General features: G+C 31.6%; 1 protein-coding gene across 7 annotated transcripts in view; it reads left to right on the top strand.

The window, feature by feature from the left end:
• LOC143244884 (cAMP-dependent protein kinase catalytic subunit 1-like) overlaps positions 1–20,018 on the top strand; it is a 159,983-nt gene that overhangs the window by 99,608 nt on the left and 40,357 nt on the right. For 2 of the 7 annotated variants that reach the window (XM_076490356.1, XM_076490355.1), the window contains exon 1: positions 4,479–5,258. The exons of the other annotated variants lie outside the window; for them this stretch is intronic. In XM_076490356.1, the coding sequence (XP_076346471.1) occupies positions 5,213–5,258 (46 nt within the window). In that variant the 5' untranslated portion in view covers positions 4,479–5,212. Of the gene's footprint in view, positions 1–4,478; positions 5,259–20,018 lie in introns of those variants that run through there. 7 annotated transcript variants of the gene reach the window in all.

Raw genomic sequence — 20,018 nt, 5'->3', positions numbered from 1 at the left:
AACATTTTGGAAACATGTTACTCCCTAAAGAAAATAAAACATCAGACATCGAACTGGTACGCCAGAATTAAATAGAAATTGTCTGACAATCAGTAAAAAAAGTTTGTAAATATTATTCAATGATTTTGCACAGTAACAAGTACTTTATTGTACATACAAAAATATCCAAAATGCAAATTAAATTGTTTGTTGTACGCTGCAAAATTGTATGTCATACAATTGATGTTTCGGATGATACCGGTTTACACATTATACAAATAGACGAAAAGCTGCAATGTAATGTTTAGAATTTATCAAAGAACTGTAAAAATAAACTGAAAAACTGCTATCAGCAAAATGTTGTGGAGGGGAGATGATATTAACTCCAGTTTAAAGATATTTGAGGCATGTGTCCCCGTTCCTGGTTTCGACGTGTATGTTTGAGTCAGAGAAAACAAGAATACTGAAACATTTAATGTTAATGGTGTCATTAAAATACACAATTGATGAATGATTATTTTCACCTTAAAATTAACGAAAGAAAATGTTTTAATTAAAGACATTTTATATTTTTTTTGTATTGCAATGTTTATCTATGACGAGTTTTCATCTTGATAAAGGCTCTAGTAAAATATTGAATGCTCGCCATAATTTAATTTATAGTTTTATGATACATTATAACTCTAAAAACATATTTAAGCACCATTAGTGACTTGTTTAAAAATCGTATTTGTCATTCAATATTTTTGGTTTCATCATCACTCATACTACAAAAATTAAGAAATAACATTTTAAATCTAGTTCTAGCTATATATAGTTGTCAATAGATGGCACTAGAACATAATATTATATAGAATTGGTCTCGGCGTGAAATCGTCTGGATTAGCTGAGAAGAGAGAACTTTCAACATAACAGTTTGAGAATTCTTAAGAGCTGAGGCACCATTCCTAGTAATTAGAGTACTTAGCTTTTTTCTAGAGTTTTGTGACACATTTTACTCTATAAATCAAAAGGTCACAGAGTTACTTTTTGTTTGTTTGGTTTTGTTGTTGATCCTAATCACTACGATCACTGAAAAGAGACATTAACAATAATCTGGCGTTATGAGAAACTCTGTTCTCTAACATTTGAATTCGCGAGGCCATTATTAAGAGATGGTCATCAATTATTTTAATATCATGTAAATAATCTTAGAGTGCAGTAATTTACAATCTCTCATTTTTAATTTATCATTGTATACCTTCATTAATCAAAATAAATATACAATATGTTTATTGGTAAAAAGAAACAAATGTTGTACTTTTACTTATCTTAAATGCTGTTATTATTCGTTTGATAAGGAACAATAATGAATGAATAATGTAAAAATATTCTCATTTAAGAATGTAATGAACATGCACGCATGATGACACAAATATATATATATATTGTGTTATGCACATTGAATAGTAAGAAGAAAGATAACAAAATCTGGGAATGACAAAGTTACTTAGATCGATTTTAAAAATTAAATTACATTATTAAATGCTCAAAACGTGAAAATATTTTACATATTCCCCTCGTGGCGCAGCAGTATGTCTGCAGACTCCCAAGGAGAGAAACAAGGTATCGATATCTGTGTCGAGTAGAGAACAGTTTGTTTTTATTTAATTTCGCACGAAACTACAAGAGAGTTATCTGCGCTAATCGTCCCTAATTTAGCAGTGTAAGACTAGAAGAAAGGCAGCTGGTCGTCACCATTTATCGCCAAATTTTTTTTTAAAATCAACGAATAGTTAAATTGACCGTTCCATTATAACGTCCCACCGTTTGGTGGGAGTTGGATTCGAACCCGTGGTTTTAGATCATGACTCAAGTGCCCTAACCATCTGGCCATGCCGAACCCGGAGGACAGATAGTCTGTTGTATAACTTCATACTTAAATTCAAACAAACATTCACATTAATGTTAGGAAAGAAACATACATTTCGATTAAAGTTATTAATAATAAATCTTAAATATTCGAGTTTTCCACGAGTTGTGGATTTTACTTTTCGGTTTTTCTAAATCACATACTGGAGATAAGACACGTAATTTATATACAACAGAGAATGGTAATAAATTAATTTCTATGTAAGGTGTTTGTTTGTATTTTCAGTTCTTCCTTTACTTTTCAAGATTACCAATAACTAGAACTTATGCTATCGAATGTTTTGAAGGCGTGGATACGTATGTACACAGCATAACTTTTATTAATTCCTATTTGATGATATGACGTGTTGTAAAAAAAAGTGACAGAAACTTTTTATCTATTTTAAGATTGAAAGTTAAACTAAATTTTTTCTGAGTTTTTTTTTTTAATTCCAACGAATTATACGAACTGTATATTGAACAACTAACAATAATATTTGTGAATTTTATTAAGATTGTTGCAGATATGATTTCCAAATATTATAAAGCTGTTACGAATTTAAATCATAAGATATGTCTTGCGTACATAACTTCCAAGAAACTTTTAATTAAAAGTGTCAACTTTTCATTCATATAATGATTTATCCTTGTTAACGGTATATATATATATATATATAAAACACACAGTTTGTACTGTTGTTAATAAACGATGTTTAATCTGCGAAATAATTATAAGTATGTTTAATTTTACTGCAATTTTGCATCAATCTGTAGCCAATCACAGTTTAAATTTTGACCTGATTGAATATTTTCTGAAAGTTAAAACAGAAAACAGTGTCCCTTTACTAAATTAAGAGTGAAATAAAATATGTTGGTGAAAACACAAAGTTTAAAACTTAAATTTAAAAATAACACTAAAGTACCGAGTAAATAAAACAATTTTTGTCTTTTATAATAGTGCAACAACATTATGAACTCTGGTATTGAGTGAAATGGGCTCAGGGGGGGCTTGATGTAGCAACTACAGCATGGCTGACGCATTACTACATTCTTTTAAAATTTAATTCATAAGTTATTTATAATTACAAAGATTGTTTACCTAATATGTCATAGTGACTTTTAAGAATATTTTATCCTTTTTTTAATTTTGAAAGTTTTAGGCCTATCAACGCTAACACGAATGGATGTTGAAAAATGTGTACAAGCACGGTAAGTCGCGTTTAAAAGAAAACGTCGTGAGTGTTTTTTGCTAGAACTAATCATACAGATTTTAATTGCATTCTATAAACAGATATAGATGATACTACAAGTTACTTTGGGGTTGATATGTTAAGTCTATAATTATGAGTGTCAGAGTGGCATGACTGCGGATTTATAGCGTTAGATTGTTTGTTTTGAATTTCGCGCAAAGCTACACGAAGGCTATCTGCGCTAGCCGTCCCAAATTTAGCTTGCGTAAGACTAGAGGGAAAGCAGCTAGAGGTCACCATCCACCGCCAACTCTTAGGCTACTCTTTTACTAACGAATAGTAGGATTGACCGTCACATTATAACGCACCACAGTTGAAAGGGCGAGAATAGTTGGTGCGACCTGGATTCGAACCCGCGACCCTCAGATTGCGAGTCAAAGCCTTAACACACCTGGCCATGCCGAGTTTATAGCGTTAGAAACTTGGTTTCGATACCAGTGGTAGGCAGAGCAGATATAGCCCATTGTGTAGCTTTGTGTTTAACTACAAATACATGGGTTTACAACTTAACTTCGAGATGTATCTTTTAATTTAATTTAATCATTGTTACTTTTTAAAACTACTATTACATTTATTTATAAGTATGTTAACAAATTGGTGTTGGATGTTTATTTCATTTTTGTAATATTCAATTTGTAAATGTAAAAACCCAGCAAAAATTGAAGTACAAAACTCGTGTAAAGAGGTTGGTAAAGTTAGCCTTTTTCTTTTCTATTTTTGACGGATTTACAACGCTAAAATCAGGAGCTCGATTCCCCTCGACGGCTGAGCAGATAGCCCGATTTGGCTTTGCTATAAGAAAATACACACACTCTGTTTTTGAATTGTGAATAAAGCTTTTTAAATAAATGAATATTTAATGACAGTGAAATTACCTACTTTGAAATAAAATCATGAGAAACGTACTTCCTGGTAGAAGAAAAAATGTCATTGTCTTTGAAACTATTGAGCAACAAATGTACCTGATTGAGTGAATTTTTAGCCGTGGCGTATCGGCTTATAGAATGGCTCTGGATTTTCAAGTAAAACCTTTAGCTCATTCCTCCATTATTTTTTGACAGAGTTAAGTTTTAATTATAGTTTTGGAATCAGTCAGACCTTTTCGATTGGTACATTTGACACATCCAAGGTTTCATTGATTACTTTATTTCAATTTATCGCAAAAGTTTATATGTTTGTATTTAAGAATAAAGCTACAAAACGGGCTGTGTTCTACCATCCAGATGTATCGAAACCTGAATTTTAGTGTTGTAAGTCCGCAGACATGCTTCTGTGCCACTAGGGGACACCTTTCTAAAAGAATTCAACATCAGGGTAGGCTGTTTAAAAACCTGATGAGTAATAAAATCGAATCAGATATAAACGCGACCAAAGTTCGGTATTGTTGGCGAACAAAATTATAGCTAATAAAATGGGAGAAAATACTCGTAGATTAAGTTACTCCAAACTTCCCTAAAATAATTTCAAGTTCCGCGCTTATTGAAGATTTGTTCTTTTTCTCTACAAACCGGTTAACAATAGCGAACCATTTGACGTCTCACATTATCTCAAATGATACGAATGAAACTGATATCGCAACTTTTCTGATACATCGCTCTATTTGTTGCGAACATGAAAGCGAACGTAGCATGAACACGACAGCGCGAGCGCACGACCTACATCCCATAATAGTTCATTCGCCATTTGTACTGTTGTGTCCTTTCTTCTACGTAACAAATAACGCTGTCACAGGACAGCAATACAAACTATTAGTATTGTCTTATAAGTTATATTAGGCATAACATATTTTGTGAACGGTATTTACAGATGTTTTGATCTATTTGTAACTTAAAATTTTGATCTGATTTGCGATGCGGATGATTATAACTACTAGAATTCAGTTATAGCTACGCCGTTGATACTACCACTTAGTAACTGGGTGCAGATAGTGATTTTGGTATTAAGCTCTTCTCGAGGGCAAAGTTATTTTCACTAGGGGTATTGGCTGTAATTAGGAAATAAATGTTAATTCTGAGACATTCCTTGTTTGTTTGAAATTATATTAATTAATCTTGTAAGTATTTCAAAATCGTTTGTTGCATTTTGAGTGAAAGATGGGAAATGCTTCCACCACAAAGAAGGGAGATGGCAATGAAAATGGTAAGTTTTCTCATTATCATCTAGCTTAATATACCCCAGTGATTTTAGTTTCAAGAGTGTGCTTAATTTTAAAGTTAAGCTATTCAAGTATATTATAAGTAGTGTTATTTCAACTTATACGTGTGTAAGAATTATAGTTTTACTGTAATATAGGCTACCCTTGAGCATTTATCGACCTGAATATGTTTTGAAATTGTTTTAAATTTGGCTTTAAATTTAATATTTAAAATTGTTTAAATAAGAATTACCTAAATTTAGAACTGATAGTGTTCGGTCTTGGGCTTAAGTAGTTTATTAGCACTGAAAAAGGTGCACTAGAGGGATACTAAAAATAAAATGATGCCTGAGAATCTTGGTTGGAAAGATTCTTATGCAAAAACAAGTTAGTATCTCTAAAATTGCTTTCCTTTGAAAAAAAGAAAGAGTTATAGATCTTACTTAGGTGTCGAATATTATTAAGGGAATTAATAATATCTGTGCATTAACTTTTGTAATATCTAAAGCCAGTGATATAATAATGTTGAAAACAGTCATGGTGGATGCAGTAACTTTAAGGGAGGATTAATAAATATTTAAATGGTCAAGGTTGAGTATTGTGAAGTTTATTCTTAATTCGTTTGTTTTAAAATTGTATATATCAACTTTGATAGACCAATGGGCACCTTGTTTTTCATAAATGTTATCTTAAATTTCAGAGAAAACTGTGAATTAGCTTTCCCTTTGAAACTTTGACTACATTGAAATTTGTTTAGTATTGTGTTATTTAATGTTTTAAGTTTGAAAAGCCTGCATATAATGTAACAAAGTTGTAGTAAGTCTCATTTTATAAACAGTATTACTATTATTGTTAATGTTTCACTTTAATTAAAGGTTTTAGTGTTATTTATCATGTTACTGCTAAGCCCATGTGCTTGAATTTTGTTTTTGTTTTCTACATTTTGTTGTCAAGTGAAAAGTTAAATTATGTCCATTATTCAATATAAGTGAAGAGCAGAAATAATTTTACATCTGGAGTTTAATTCTGTTTTGCTTATAGTTAGGTTTATGACTACAGTCTTATACTTTTTAGTTTTAGGCCTATGTACATGTGTGTGTGTGTGTGTGTGTGTGTGTGTGTGTGTGTGTTATTAATATTGTTAAATCTACATTTAGACTTAACCTTAATAATAATAAATATAAACTTAAACATAAATTAATGTTGGAATTAATACATACCAAAAGGGTATATTTTCAGTTTACAAATAGATATACTGTTATACCAAGATTATCAGGTGAGAGCTACAAAGTGTTTTGAATAATCAAGTTGAACTTGTTCAGTCCAGTTCACTGATTGAAAAGTGAAGTGTGATGGTTTATTTTCAAATGTTTTTATGGAATAAAATTATTAAATGAATACTTAGTGAACAATGTGTCCCATAAGTGTAAAAATAAACTTCAGAGAACAAACTGACCATTCAAGGAGTAATTTTGTTATATATTTGTAACACATTTGTCTTTACATACATTAGAATTATGTGACTTATTTTAAACTATATAGTTCAGTGATTTCTAATACACTGCTGTAAACGTGGAGCATTAACTATTTATCTTCAATTTATCTGTACAATATTGTAAGATAATACAAATAAGCATCGCAGTCTCAGTTGTGTATAGAACTTCCAAATAGCAAAAACAACCAAAGTGAATATTTTTAGTGTTGTAATAGTATTAATATATGACATGTAGTTCCAGATAAATTAATAAACTTTGTATTACAAAAATTGTTTAATCTCAAAGTCTAAGTAAAAGGGAGATCCAATTCAGCCTACACTTTGATCAACATGAGTTATTGGGCTATGCTGGTTTTGGAGAATTCCACTCTTCATTAGTAAGCCTGAACACTTGTTAATCAAAGAGAGAAAGTTCTGGATGTCATGCTTAAATTTGCCTCAATTTTTTTACTTGTTTGTTGGGAGTGTGAGAAAGATACAGTTAATTGAAATTGACTGATTAAGGGATTCAGTAATCTTGAGAAATATTTTCCATGAAGCCAACTTTTGTCCCTAAGAATTTAGTTGTTAATTTGTTTCATAATTTATACAATAAGTAACAATAATAATAATTTAAGTAAAAAGTATGCAGTGTATTAGTATTTTGAGACAGAAAAAAAATATTGTAACAACTAAGTATCTCATTAAAATGTATTACATGTTGAAATGAGAAAAGAAATAAACATCCATTGTATAAAAAAAGCTAAAAAATATCAGATAAATTAGGACAGAACTTTGTTTTTGTGTGAAATGTAGGATTTTGTAATAGAAATAATTATCAAACAAAATTTTTAAAAGATGAAATAATAGGGGTAAGCTATTGAACTGACACCAGTATAAGAAAAACTTGGAGCAGGTTACAACCATTTTTATTGTTACAGCTAAAACTTTGTTGATATTTTTGCTTATGTTTTGATTAATACTGCAAAACATAAATAGGAATGAATGTGCTATGGTGTGCAATTGATATCTGTTATAAATGTTTCTCAAAAACAGTTCAGAATTTTTTTTAAAGTGAAAGAACAACAAGATGGCTAATTGCAAACCATTTACTACTTAAATTTCACTTGGAAGTAAAATGGTAAGGATTTCAACACAACAATATACATCATCACAAGGTATGCACCCTTGTTGAATGCAATGACTTTCTAAAGATGATCAAGGAAAAGAAAAAAGCAGGGCTAGAAACAAAAAAAAACATGCACCAAAGCAGCTATCATTGCTTCAAGCATTAAAATGTTCAAAGAAATTAGACCTTGAAGATCCCAAGGCAAAAGAAACACTAGCTGTTTAAACCTTTCACAACTGGTCAAAGCCCATGCTATCCCATTTGTTGACTTGTATTCAAAATTTTATTGAAGTATTATTTTAGAAATTTATCTGAGTAAGTTTGGAATTAGATTATAATTCAGACTTACTATTATATACAAGTTAATTTAAAAGTAAATAATAGAATAACACACCTAAATATAGATTTCAGTGAGTCATGTGGTATGGTGAATGCAGCACTGTTAAAAAATTAGGTGTTTGTGATGTCAAAATCTGTAATCTATAGTAAAAGTCTGTGACATTCCATTTGTTGACTTGTATTAAAAATTTTATTGAACTACTATTTTACAGATTTATGTCAATAAGTTTGGAATTAAATTGTAGATAATAATTCAAACTTTAACCTTCATCAGCACATATTAAAATATCCACCTTTCAGTACACCTGGGATCCATATGAACCCCACATATATTTAATAATCATAATGTTGCAGCTATGATTTACATGTTGAAAAGTTAGCATAATGGCTTCTCATAGCATTATCCAGAGAAACTATATGAAAGACTTGAGTAACGTAATTATGTGATATGTGATTTATTATTTCAAAATATGAAATTTACTTGTATCCATTTTCTCGTATTTAGACAAAAAGTGTGATTGTTGAGGTATATTTCAATAATATAGGGACACTTCTTCTCTAATTGACATCTCACAATTGAAACTAATTAAATACTGACTGAAGAAACATATTTTTTGAATATGTAACCAAAACACCACATTGTACGAAAATGTGCTTGCGGTCCGAATGGACTTGGTGGGGTCAAACTACATTAAACTTTGTTTCAGAGCTAAACTAATGCCAAATTTTGGACAACATGTAAGCAGAACTTGTTGTGAGTGAACATAGTGTTTCTCATATATTTTACAAACTCATCACACAGTACACTGGGTGTGGAGTGATCAGCACAGACATGGTTTCCACATGCTGTAAGGGTTTGATCTATTTTCCTGTCTGTGATTCTTGGGCAAAGATAATATCATGTTTTTGTTGCTGAAACACCTTGACTTGCATGCTGTCTTGTGTTAAGCAATCTTAGATCTACAAAGGCAGATTTGACACCTTTCTGAATTGCATGGGGATTCTGGAAACATCTTTGAAGTAGGTTGTGTGCATTACTTTGCTTCATGAGAGAGCTAAATATGTAATCACTGTTTATCACAATGAATAACCTCTGTGAGTCCATACACAAAATGCCTGATGAAGACATAAGCTCGAAATCTGTACATTACTTGGGGTCCACACATACCCCATGCAATTTTTATTCACATAAATTATTCGACTGCAAAACATTGAAAGCTACTATTTTTGTGTTAGAGGATTTTAATGTGACAATTACATGAAAATAAATAAAAATATAAGTGGTCAGTGAAAAAATATTAAAAAATATTTATCATTGGGGTCCATATGAACCCTAGATGTACTGATGAAGGTTAGTATTATATACAAGTTCATTTAAAAGTAAATAACAGAATAGAGTTATTCTGCACCTAAATAGAGAAGTTGTTAGTCATGTAGTATGGTGAATGCAGCACTGTTTAAAATTAGATGTTTGTGATGTCAAAATACTGAGTCTATAGTATTGCACAAATTAGGAACTAAAATTAATAGTATTAACAAGCTTGAATGTAAAAGAAGCCCATGTATTTTTATTTTGCTAAGATATGGCATATATACGGAATCAAACACAGTGACTCCATTCCTTTCTTTCCATTTATGAAATAAGTCCTTTATACACACTTATTTCAATATGTGACTTGTGAATAACCAGTTGACAGCTTATAATGTCCCCAAGTGGTTTATTCAGCTATTTTAACCTGTGAAAAGGCTACTGTATTCTTTCGACCTAAGATTTCAAAAAGGTAGGTTGTGTCTGTAGTCTGCTCAAAGTTTCAAATTTTTAAAAATCTAGATGCATCTTAGTTACTAAGCTTGATATATTATAGTAGAATTCTATGGTATTAGTATAGTTATTTATGGTTTTTTGGTTATTTGACTCATTGATATCCTTCATTTGTGAAATTTCAGAAGGTTTAGCAACCTATGTCCAGCAGCAACCAAGTTCAAAGGTTGTAGTGACAAGGGATAATTATTTGCTTTACTTCTTGCTTTATTGTTCTATATTGTAAAACAAAAGTTTAATAATTTATTGCTATATTGTAATAATCTTTCTCTCTCTCTCTCTCTATATATATATATATATATATATATATATATATATGTGTGTGTGTGTGTATATATATAACAAAACATGCTGCAATAACTGAAAAGATCCCAGGGTACAAGCTACAAGGTGGGATTATAAAATAGTTCCGAGGTTTTGGATGTGACTGAAGAAGTTGGACCCACATTACAGTGGGGATACACTATCTACCAGTCTTAACCTTCATTCACCAGTCTCATATAGGAAATAAAGAGTAGGAATAGATATAAAATTAGAGATAAAAATTAGGAGAGCAAGATGTTGGTGCACAAGTCCACAACGTCCATCCCTTATCTGTATCATCCTTCACTGCCTGCAGACAATTGTGGAAAGGTGACTGCTCTCCCGAGTAAAGAATCAATGTAAATAAAAAAAATAAAATATAATTAGTCAGAGGTTTGGATTTATTGTTTTTAATGAAGTCCTTTCATGTGTATTTATTTTCACTAAAATTATATATAATAATTGAATATGTGACAATATTAAAAAATACTAGTCCACTAAAACACAGCCAAGACAGAGAAGACTAAATGTTAGTTTTATATTATTGGATATGTAATATGAGTGCACTGTGCCAATGTAAGTTATGTTATGTTAGCTAGCCATTACTGGAAGGCCAATATAATAAAACACACAAAAGTATATCATGTTATGAGACTGAATCTACTTAGATTCCCCTTGGTGTGAATTTCTGTACGTGGTGAGGACACCTCCCAGGGAAGATTGTTCTTTCATTTTACTTCCTCTGGGATCTAAACATTTACCCATGTGTTTGCCATGCCTGGTGACCCATGAAAGGGAGGAGAGGATCCTGGTGGTTCAGGTGTCGAACCCTAACACTCCACTTTGACCTTGAATTCCTGTAGACGGGCAGCCTACACCTTGGGTCAGTTGGCTGGTTCATTTGGACCAGTGTTGGATGTTCTCAACAGGTGTTGTGGACATTCTATCTGATGCTGGTGTTTGGGTATAGTGCTCACAAAACCCTGGAATTGCTGCAGTGTCTTTGTTTGGATTGTAGTGCATCCCCTTGTAGGGCTCCAAGGTGGGTTGGGTCAGAGGGTACCGAAATATTCTTTTTTATTATGGATCCTCCAAATAAAGACTTAAATAAAATAGTGAAAAAACAGTCCATAGGTAAATGACCTCACAAAAGGCCTGTGCACATGCTTAGTGGATAAGAATTCAAAGCAAAAAAGCAAAATTTTGGATTAAGTTCACAACCAGCATGTCTTCTACTGCCAATTTCAAAGTCATATGGGACAAGATTCAAAAGGTCAGTGGGCACTATAATTCTGACCCCCTCTCAAATTTCTTCTCTGATGGCCAGGAAGTAGCTGATACTTTAAGTGAAAGCTTTTGCCAGGTATCTTGCAATTCTGCTTCTTTCTTCACCTGCTTAACCAACAAGACTCAGGCAAAGCAATCACCTCTTTCCTTTTGAGCTGATTGTTTCTATGACTATAATTATCCCTTTACACTGGTGAAATTCAAACTGGCCCTTTATGGGTCTGGCAGTATATCAGTTGGACCTGATGATGTACACTATGAAATCCTACACCATCTTTCTCCTGCTTCTCATACTATTCTTCTGATTGTTTTTAACTGGATTTGGCAGGAAAATGTGTTTCCTGATGCCTGGCACCAGGTTATTGTCCCACCTTTCTCTAAGCCTGGGAAGGGTCCCAAGATTCCTTCAAACTACTATCCAATTCATACTGGCTCACTTAGCAATAGTTTCCACTTCTTCACTGACTTCAGGGGTCTCATTTTCTTCCTCTTTCCCCACCCTCCCTTGTAAGCTCCTATTCATCATTCATCACTGATTTATTCCTACATTCAGGCGTCATATATAACTTATGTCTGAACCCTGATCTGTGGGGTTAAACATTTGCAGTATGTGACATTCTTGATTTCCTATTCTGTACCATCTTTCATCTGTGGCAGTGTACCAAAGAAAATGGTACACACACAGTCATTGTTCAGTATGTTATGGTTATCCTGTTCCCTGTCCTACTACCCTTTCCCATGTCACTTTTTTTTTTTAAATCTAGCTTTTTGATAGAAGCTTTATGGTCTCCTTTATCATGGAATATTGTTTGGCTTCATTAGCCACATTTCATTTTGGACATTATACCTGTGTATTCATTTCATTGCTCCTGTTAGTTTTGATCTTTCTGTATCATCCATCCTCCTCATCCTGCCTCTCTCCTGGATAGGATTATTTCTCTTACCCTTCCTTTTGAACCCCAGTTGATCTGCTATATATATCTTCAAGGAAAGACTTTTCCTCTTTTTGTTGACATTTGGATGTGTTTGCTATTAATGTACACTGCACCTTGTTTCACATTTCTTATGTGGTCATTTTCTCAGCTGTTCTTTTCTGCCCTAAACTTCAACATCTTGGGAGGGTAATTTCACCTTTATACCTATCCTCCTTCCTTCCATATTTCACTTTTATAATCATTCCAATCCTAATTACTTATTCTATTCTGTCTGGATGTGGTGTGCACTGGTTCCTTCTGTGGGTCTCCACTTCCAATAATTTATTCTTTGGAGTCCTTCCCAGTTCCATGATCTTTCTCCCAGTACCTTTACAGGTTGGATTCACCAGTTGCCTTGCCTGGCTTATTCTTCTCATTTTCCCAATAATTGCTGTATTTCCTGTGTATCTTCCTTTCAAATTTGTCACCTTCTCATTTCTTTCATACATTGGGGGTCATCATTAGTGTCAATATATGGACCACTACCCATACCATACTTTTCATTATCTTCACCACCTAGTCATTTCTTATTTTATGGGTGTGTGGCCAGGTATTTTCCTCCTAACAGAATGTACAGTATTCTCAATGCTTCCTAGTGATGGACTGGAAATGCATCTTCCTTTGCTGTCCACCTTTCTGCAATCTCCTGGATGTCAGTTCCTAGTGGATATGGTAATGTTTGTACACAAGATACAGCTGGGTTTGTTCTTCCATTGCCCTTATTGTAACATAATTTCATGTGGGCAGAGAATATATCTGGCTCAGAAGTGATGTAGTTTCTCATAGAAGAGTTGCTATTCATTCATTTGCATTTCCTATGGCCTTTTTTGGAGCTCTTTCTAAAGGGGGATTATTTTCCACCAACTTACTGTGGGATTCTAGTTTTTTATAAGTAGAGGTATGATATCTTATCAGAAGTTAACATTTCCCTAAACTAAAGATGTAATTCTGATAGATACCTACTTTTTCTGACTGCTGCATTTGTGGTTTCAATTTTGGATGTACTTCACAATCTTGAAGTGATTTTATGCTACATGGAAGAGATGGTGCTAGTGATGATAGAAGTTGTGTTTCATTCCTCTTAGTGGATAGTTGCTATAAGATCATGTACATGATAGCATGCAGAAGACACTACAATTCAAGAAAAGATGTGTATGTGTGTGTCTATGAGCGGAGGTAAGAATCTATCAGAAATACATTTTCAAGTTCATGAAAATGTTAACTTTCTCTTTGTAGAAGATTTCTGTTTGGAAGGAAGTTTATATATATATATATATATATAAAAATAATTACATCTAAGTGAAGCTAAATAAATAAACAAAATAATGATGAAGGACTATGTTAAAAACAGCAAATTCCAACCTCTGATTAATTATACTATAACCATAAATTTTTAAGCCATAAACAGAACACATTAACATGAAACAAAATACACTGCATATTTTTAAAAAGGATCCTAGGGTACAAGCTACAATTTGGGATTATAAAATGTATCTTAGTTTTGGAGGTGACTGAAGAAGTAGGACCCACATTGCAGTGGGTATACATTGTCTGTCAGTCTTAACCTGCAATTTGCTAGTGTCACATAAGAAAATTAGAAATTAGGAGAGCAAGATGTAAATGCTCAAGCTCGCAACATCCCACATCTATATCACTTTTCACTGCTTGCAGACAGTTGTGGGAATGTGACTGCTCTCCCAAGTTAAAATAAGAATAAGATGAAAGAATAAATAAATAATAAATGAAAACTACCATTTAGGGGTGAGTAAGATAGAACTTGCTTCTTGAAGTTAGCATTCCTGCCCCCAATATGGTAGAGGCAATAATTAATATGACATCAGTAAAGGGATAGTTTACTGTGACTGTCATGCTTTTATATGCAGCTCAAGGTGTATATCTGCATAAAATAATGCCAAGTTCTCAGATGACCTTATTTTTAACTTGAGGTAATTCTTAGTAGAATTCCACTGTTTTTACTTTCTTTGTATTTATTTAATATATGTTTGTGTTTATTACAGAATAATTTATTAATTTTATTTAAAATTATAACCATAAATGTTTAAAATATAAACAGAACATATTAACACAAAACAAAATATATATCCATATGGTTTCTAATTAACTCATGTAATAAAGACTTTTATTAAGAAGAAAGTTTGTTTGACTGTATTTATGGATAAAAAAATGGAAATGTTTGCAGTAAAAGTCATGAAGTGTACAGTTTCATGTGTCACGTACATACCTTTTAAATGTAGCTGCAGAGCATTTTGTGAATGGCAAGCTAATGTTTATAAATGGCTCAAGCCTGGCCCAGTGGTTAACATGCTCAACTATGAATTTGAAAGTTTTTTATTTTGATTTGTATTTCATTGTTACAAAATTACACTGTTTAGAAACTTATATGCAAAAACGGCTCGTTCGGGTTGAGAAAATATTTTACATAGTTCGCTCTTCTATGTAAAATATTTTCTCAACCCGAACGAGCCGTTTTTGCATATAAGTTTCTCAACAAGTGGGTTTCTCGACATCACTGATTAAAATTACACTGTGTAGTTTGAAACTGTGGGCACATTGTGTTATAGTCAAATCTCACTTTTTGATTAAAGTAGTCTGTCATTGGTGATGGATGAGTGCTGTTGATTAGCTGCTTTTTCTATAGTCCATTGTTTCAAAATTACAGACATTTAGCAAAGATAGTCCTTATGTAATTTTGTGTAAATATTATGCAACAAATAAACATTTAATATCACATTTGTGCTTTCACATTAAGAAAGTTTAAAAGCTTCACAAAATGTATGCAGTGGATATACTTACATTGCATCTTCTGTGAGTTCTTACAGTTTATTTTAAGAACATGTAATTGCTTTTTATTTATATGTATGTATGATAATGCTTTTAGAATCAGGTTGATAATCTTTGACAAGTTTGTACAACATGTGAACTCCCACATTTACAAGTTAGAATTCTATTTTTTTAGTAGTGTTATGAATAGTTTTTTTTTGTTTGCAAATTGTTTAACAATTATCAATAAAATGTATATTTCTTGATAACTCAGAACCTCAAGTATTTCTTTCTTATATTCTGGAGTTCGTGCACAAATGTTGTATTATGTGGGTACATTTATGCTTGGAAAATTTTGGCTTGACTCGTAAAAAAGTAGTTGAGTTTGTGGATGTTGCTTTGTTTCTTACCTGTTTAGACCTTAGTTATGCAACTGTCAATGAAATGAGAGAGTGCTGTTGGATTGATTTTTATATTTGTGGATGATGACCTCTTAACTGGTTATGTCCAATTAGTTTGTCTTTTCTAAGAATAAGATTGATTTTCATCAGATTGACAAGTTGGTTATTCATTAGGCAGTTGATAATTGGTCATGAGTTGTTTCTTCGAAGAGCAATAATCAACAGTCAACCTGACTGTTAGACTAAAGGATGCCAACCCAGACATGTGATTACTAGTTACACTTGTTTTAAAGATTTCAAAGCTTCAATCTCAAAATTTGACATTCAAGGTTATGCCACCCACAATACTGAAAGTACATGAAGAACCCTGTTGCATAACTGACCAGATGAGCTAGTCGTAGAGAGATGGTGTACAGATGTGACAGAAAATACGGGTGTTACCAGTAATGCTTTATTAAATAGCAGAAGTGTCATGAGAACAATAACGTGCAGTGACTATGGAGTTGGGATTGAGTCCCCTCAAAAATATACCTGCTGTCTTGTAAAAGGTGCAGTACTTTACACGTTTTATACAGTCCAGCATTTACATGTATTTGTGACACCGTTTGTAAATTGTATGATAGTTTATACATAATGTTTGACATAAATAGCATCTGATTTTGTCAACTAAAATATTCAGAATTAGAATGGAAGTGGATATGTGTGTACCTGTAAATGGAGGTAAATATGTATTTTAGTTTACAATTTCATAAATACAGTACATTGTTTAGTTAATGTGTTAAGCAAAATTCCATTTATGGGAGTGATTCTGTACTAAATTATAAAAACAAATATAAGGAAATTTTGATTGCAAACTGTTAAGTAACTTTAGTTCTTTTTATGTGTATACATTTAGTTAACATGTTTTCTTGGAACTGTTTCAAGGTTTTTATTTCTGAAAAATGTTTGTGTATTTTTAGCAATGGATGCTAAAAGAGTAATTGGGTGAAACATTGTATGGTGTCATTTTGATACCCTTTTTTTATTTAACAGTGATAATAAGTGGTTTTCTGTAATGTTAGACTTGCTTAATTTGCTAACCTTTTAAATTACTAGAATTACCTGAATAATCATATGTTTAAAAATGGCCCATTTATTATTGAGTTCAAATCTTCATTTCGCAGGGATGTTGAAAGTAGTTTGATTAATCATTTTAATTTTCTGATATTTTTTTTTCTTTTAATGTTAAGTTATTGTTATCCTAGATGCTATCTAAAACTTTCCTGTGAGACTTGTTAGGCTGTTAAGAGCAATAAATCAATAACAAAATTGCATAAAAATTAGTTGTAAGCTGATCTACTTGATATTTATTTTACTTTATTATACCTGTGATGTGCAATCTGTGAGGTAAGACCCCAAGGGGGACAAAGAGAGTAATTGGAGGGGGAGAGGTATAGCTATTGTTATTCAAGCATGTAACTTACATTTGTAAGTACAGATATGAAAATAAAGAAATTTTAAAAACTACCATATAAGCATTATGACTACTACTAACAACAATTAATATGGAAAAAATGTCATGTACAATATTTACACAAACAGGTTATTTAGGGTGCAAGGAGTGTAACAAAAAGCACCTTTAGATACGGAGGCTTCATAAAAAGGTTTGCATACTACTTTATTAGACAGTACAAAAATGAGTAAAAGTCAGTGACAATGTAATCCAGAGACCTAATCTTAAACATTTTTTGCTATAGCTCCTTATTTTCCTAATCATCTAATTGTATTTTGGACTGAATAATAAACAAAAAATAATAGAGACAAACTCAGAATGTGAGCAATATAACTTAAGAACCAAATCAAAAAGTTGAGACTCTCTGTAGCATGCACATACCCAAATCATCAGCGTGTCCCATACACTGAGCTTATCAAGACCAAAGATGGCTTGGTTTTAGTGTCCTTCAGCATTAATGAAACATAAATGTGAAGTTTTAATTAGGGTGAAAGGCATCTGAATGAATTTATATTAAGAATCTAAAATAGTTCTTAGTACACTATACTAGGTCTTAAACTGTTTTGTGTTAATATACATGTAGTTATCTAAGTTTGTGGAGTTTACCTTTTAATTTAAATTTAAAGTATTTACTTGTATATCTATGAAAAATGATAATAAATTTTTAACATAGGGAAAAGATTGGGTTGTTTGGTGATATTCATAGTTTTGTATGATCTTTCAATTTTTTTCCCTGCTAATTTCCAGTTTAATTAATAATAAAATAAACTATACAAGTTGCTACAGTTAATAAGATTTCACAGTTCCTTCAAATGCTTAGCTGTTGTATTATTAACAAAGAATTCTTAAAATTGTTTTCTCTTGATTGTATGGACATATGTATATATATTTTTTTGCACAGTACCATTTCTTAGAATCTAATAATAGAGAACAGTATAATATAAGGTTGTCAAGCTCAAAACCTATGTGTGGGCTTTCAGTTTGAAATCTGTTAAAAGGAACCACGTTATCTTGAGGTAATTTTCAACAGGCACAAGACTAGAGAATTGGTGAGACTCCCATTGGGTCTCAGGTAGCATGGAATTAATCAAGTATTTATTTGAGGCAAAAATTAAATTATTTCGGACAACTATTATTACTGTATATCTGCTTTATTTAATGCAATTTGATCTGTTAAAAAAGGCTATTTAAGAACTTGGTTGAGTATTTGTAATATATTTTGTGATGCACAAATCTAGTTTAATGTTTTATAATAATTTTTAGTGCAGAACAACATATGAATCAAATTTATTAAATATTAGTTTTTTCTGCATTCTGTTTGATGTTTTAGTCACAGTTATATGGGAGTTCTTAATATAGACTGTTTCAGAAGTCTGGACCCATAGGTAAAAATAGAAAGTGTATTGTTAATTTATTTATTATTCTAATTGCATGCTATTAACAGCCATACACACACAAAGTTTTGGAATACTGTGCCACCAGGCACACATATTCTTTAAATATATACAACTGACATTGCATAGGTATTTTACTTTAAGAGTATAATGTACATTTTCCCTATGGGCCTAGACTTTTGGAACTTCCTCTAGATCTGTGTTCCATGGATATAGTAAAATCATAACATGATTAGCATTAACCATAATGATAAAGACCTATCTTTTTCCATTTTGAATGCAAAAAAGAAAAAGAACATTATGCCTTTTCTTTTTGCCATACTTATAATCACTATTAAAATACCACCTGGCAGTGAAAAGTGTTTAATTCAGTCTTATATAAGAACTATTATTAATCAATTGTAGTAATTCAACTTTTATTTTTATTGCATTAAAAATATTTTACAAGGAAATTTGAAAAGGAATTTTGAATTTAAAACATCTTTTGCTTCTAACTCATTTATAACCAGTACTTACATTGATGAACTAATGGGTACCAGGTTCATTTTTAAATCTTTGCTTGTTTGGTCAGATGATCTTAGCTTGTTTTGTCTAAACTTTCAAAGAAGTAACATGTGTACTTAGTATCATCTTTAATTTCAAATTCTGAGGATTGCATATTAAAAGGTAATGTAAATCTGGATAAAATGTATGGAAATTATTCATGCATATCCAATGAACTGATAAGAGATTCAAGAAGCATATTTGCAGACTATAAGCAGTGACAGTAAAATTCTATGGTAGCTTTTGCACTTTTTAATTCCAAAATACTGCAGAATTTAAGTGTTATTGATTTTGTCATTTCAATAATGTTAAAATCCTTTAAACTGATACATATGTCTTCATAGAGATCAAAAGGATAAAAGTGCAAGATAACTGCAACACTGTAAAATGGTAAATGACAATGATAATTTATTTTCAGTAATGAAAAATGAAAATGAAAGATGGAATATACAGTTTTGCACAATATTTTGACTGATATGTAATTATTTAGCACACATTGAACACTTCAAATATATTTCAGATACCAGGAGCATTTGCTTCTTTTAGAATTACAGAATTAATCCTAAAATATTTTTGTGTAAAGATAACCTTGCTTGCAGACTAAAGTGTTGTAAGGATTTGCAGAAGAAACAAACTGTTTACAAACAGCTTACTATACAAGTTTCAACTATTTAATTTGAAGCTATGATTTCAAAGACAGAAACTTAATATATAGTTCTATAAGGAAATCAGTAAAATGCTGTTATAATAAAATTCAGGTTGTAAACTAAAATAAAATTGGAAAATGCTTATGTTAAATTAAAATATGTTTTCTACAAGGAACAGA

Source organism: Tachypleus tridentatus, chromosome 2, assembly GCF_004210375.1.
Source record: "Tachypleus tridentatus isolate NWPU-2018 chromosome 2, ASM421037v1, whole genome shotgun sequence".
In the NCBI taxonomy this organism is placed as follows: domain Eukaryota; kingdom Metazoa; phylum Arthropoda; class Merostomata; order Xiphosura; family Limulidae; genus Tachypleus; species Tachypleus tridentatus.
This window is presented reverse-complemented; position numbering and strand designations above follow the sequence as displayed.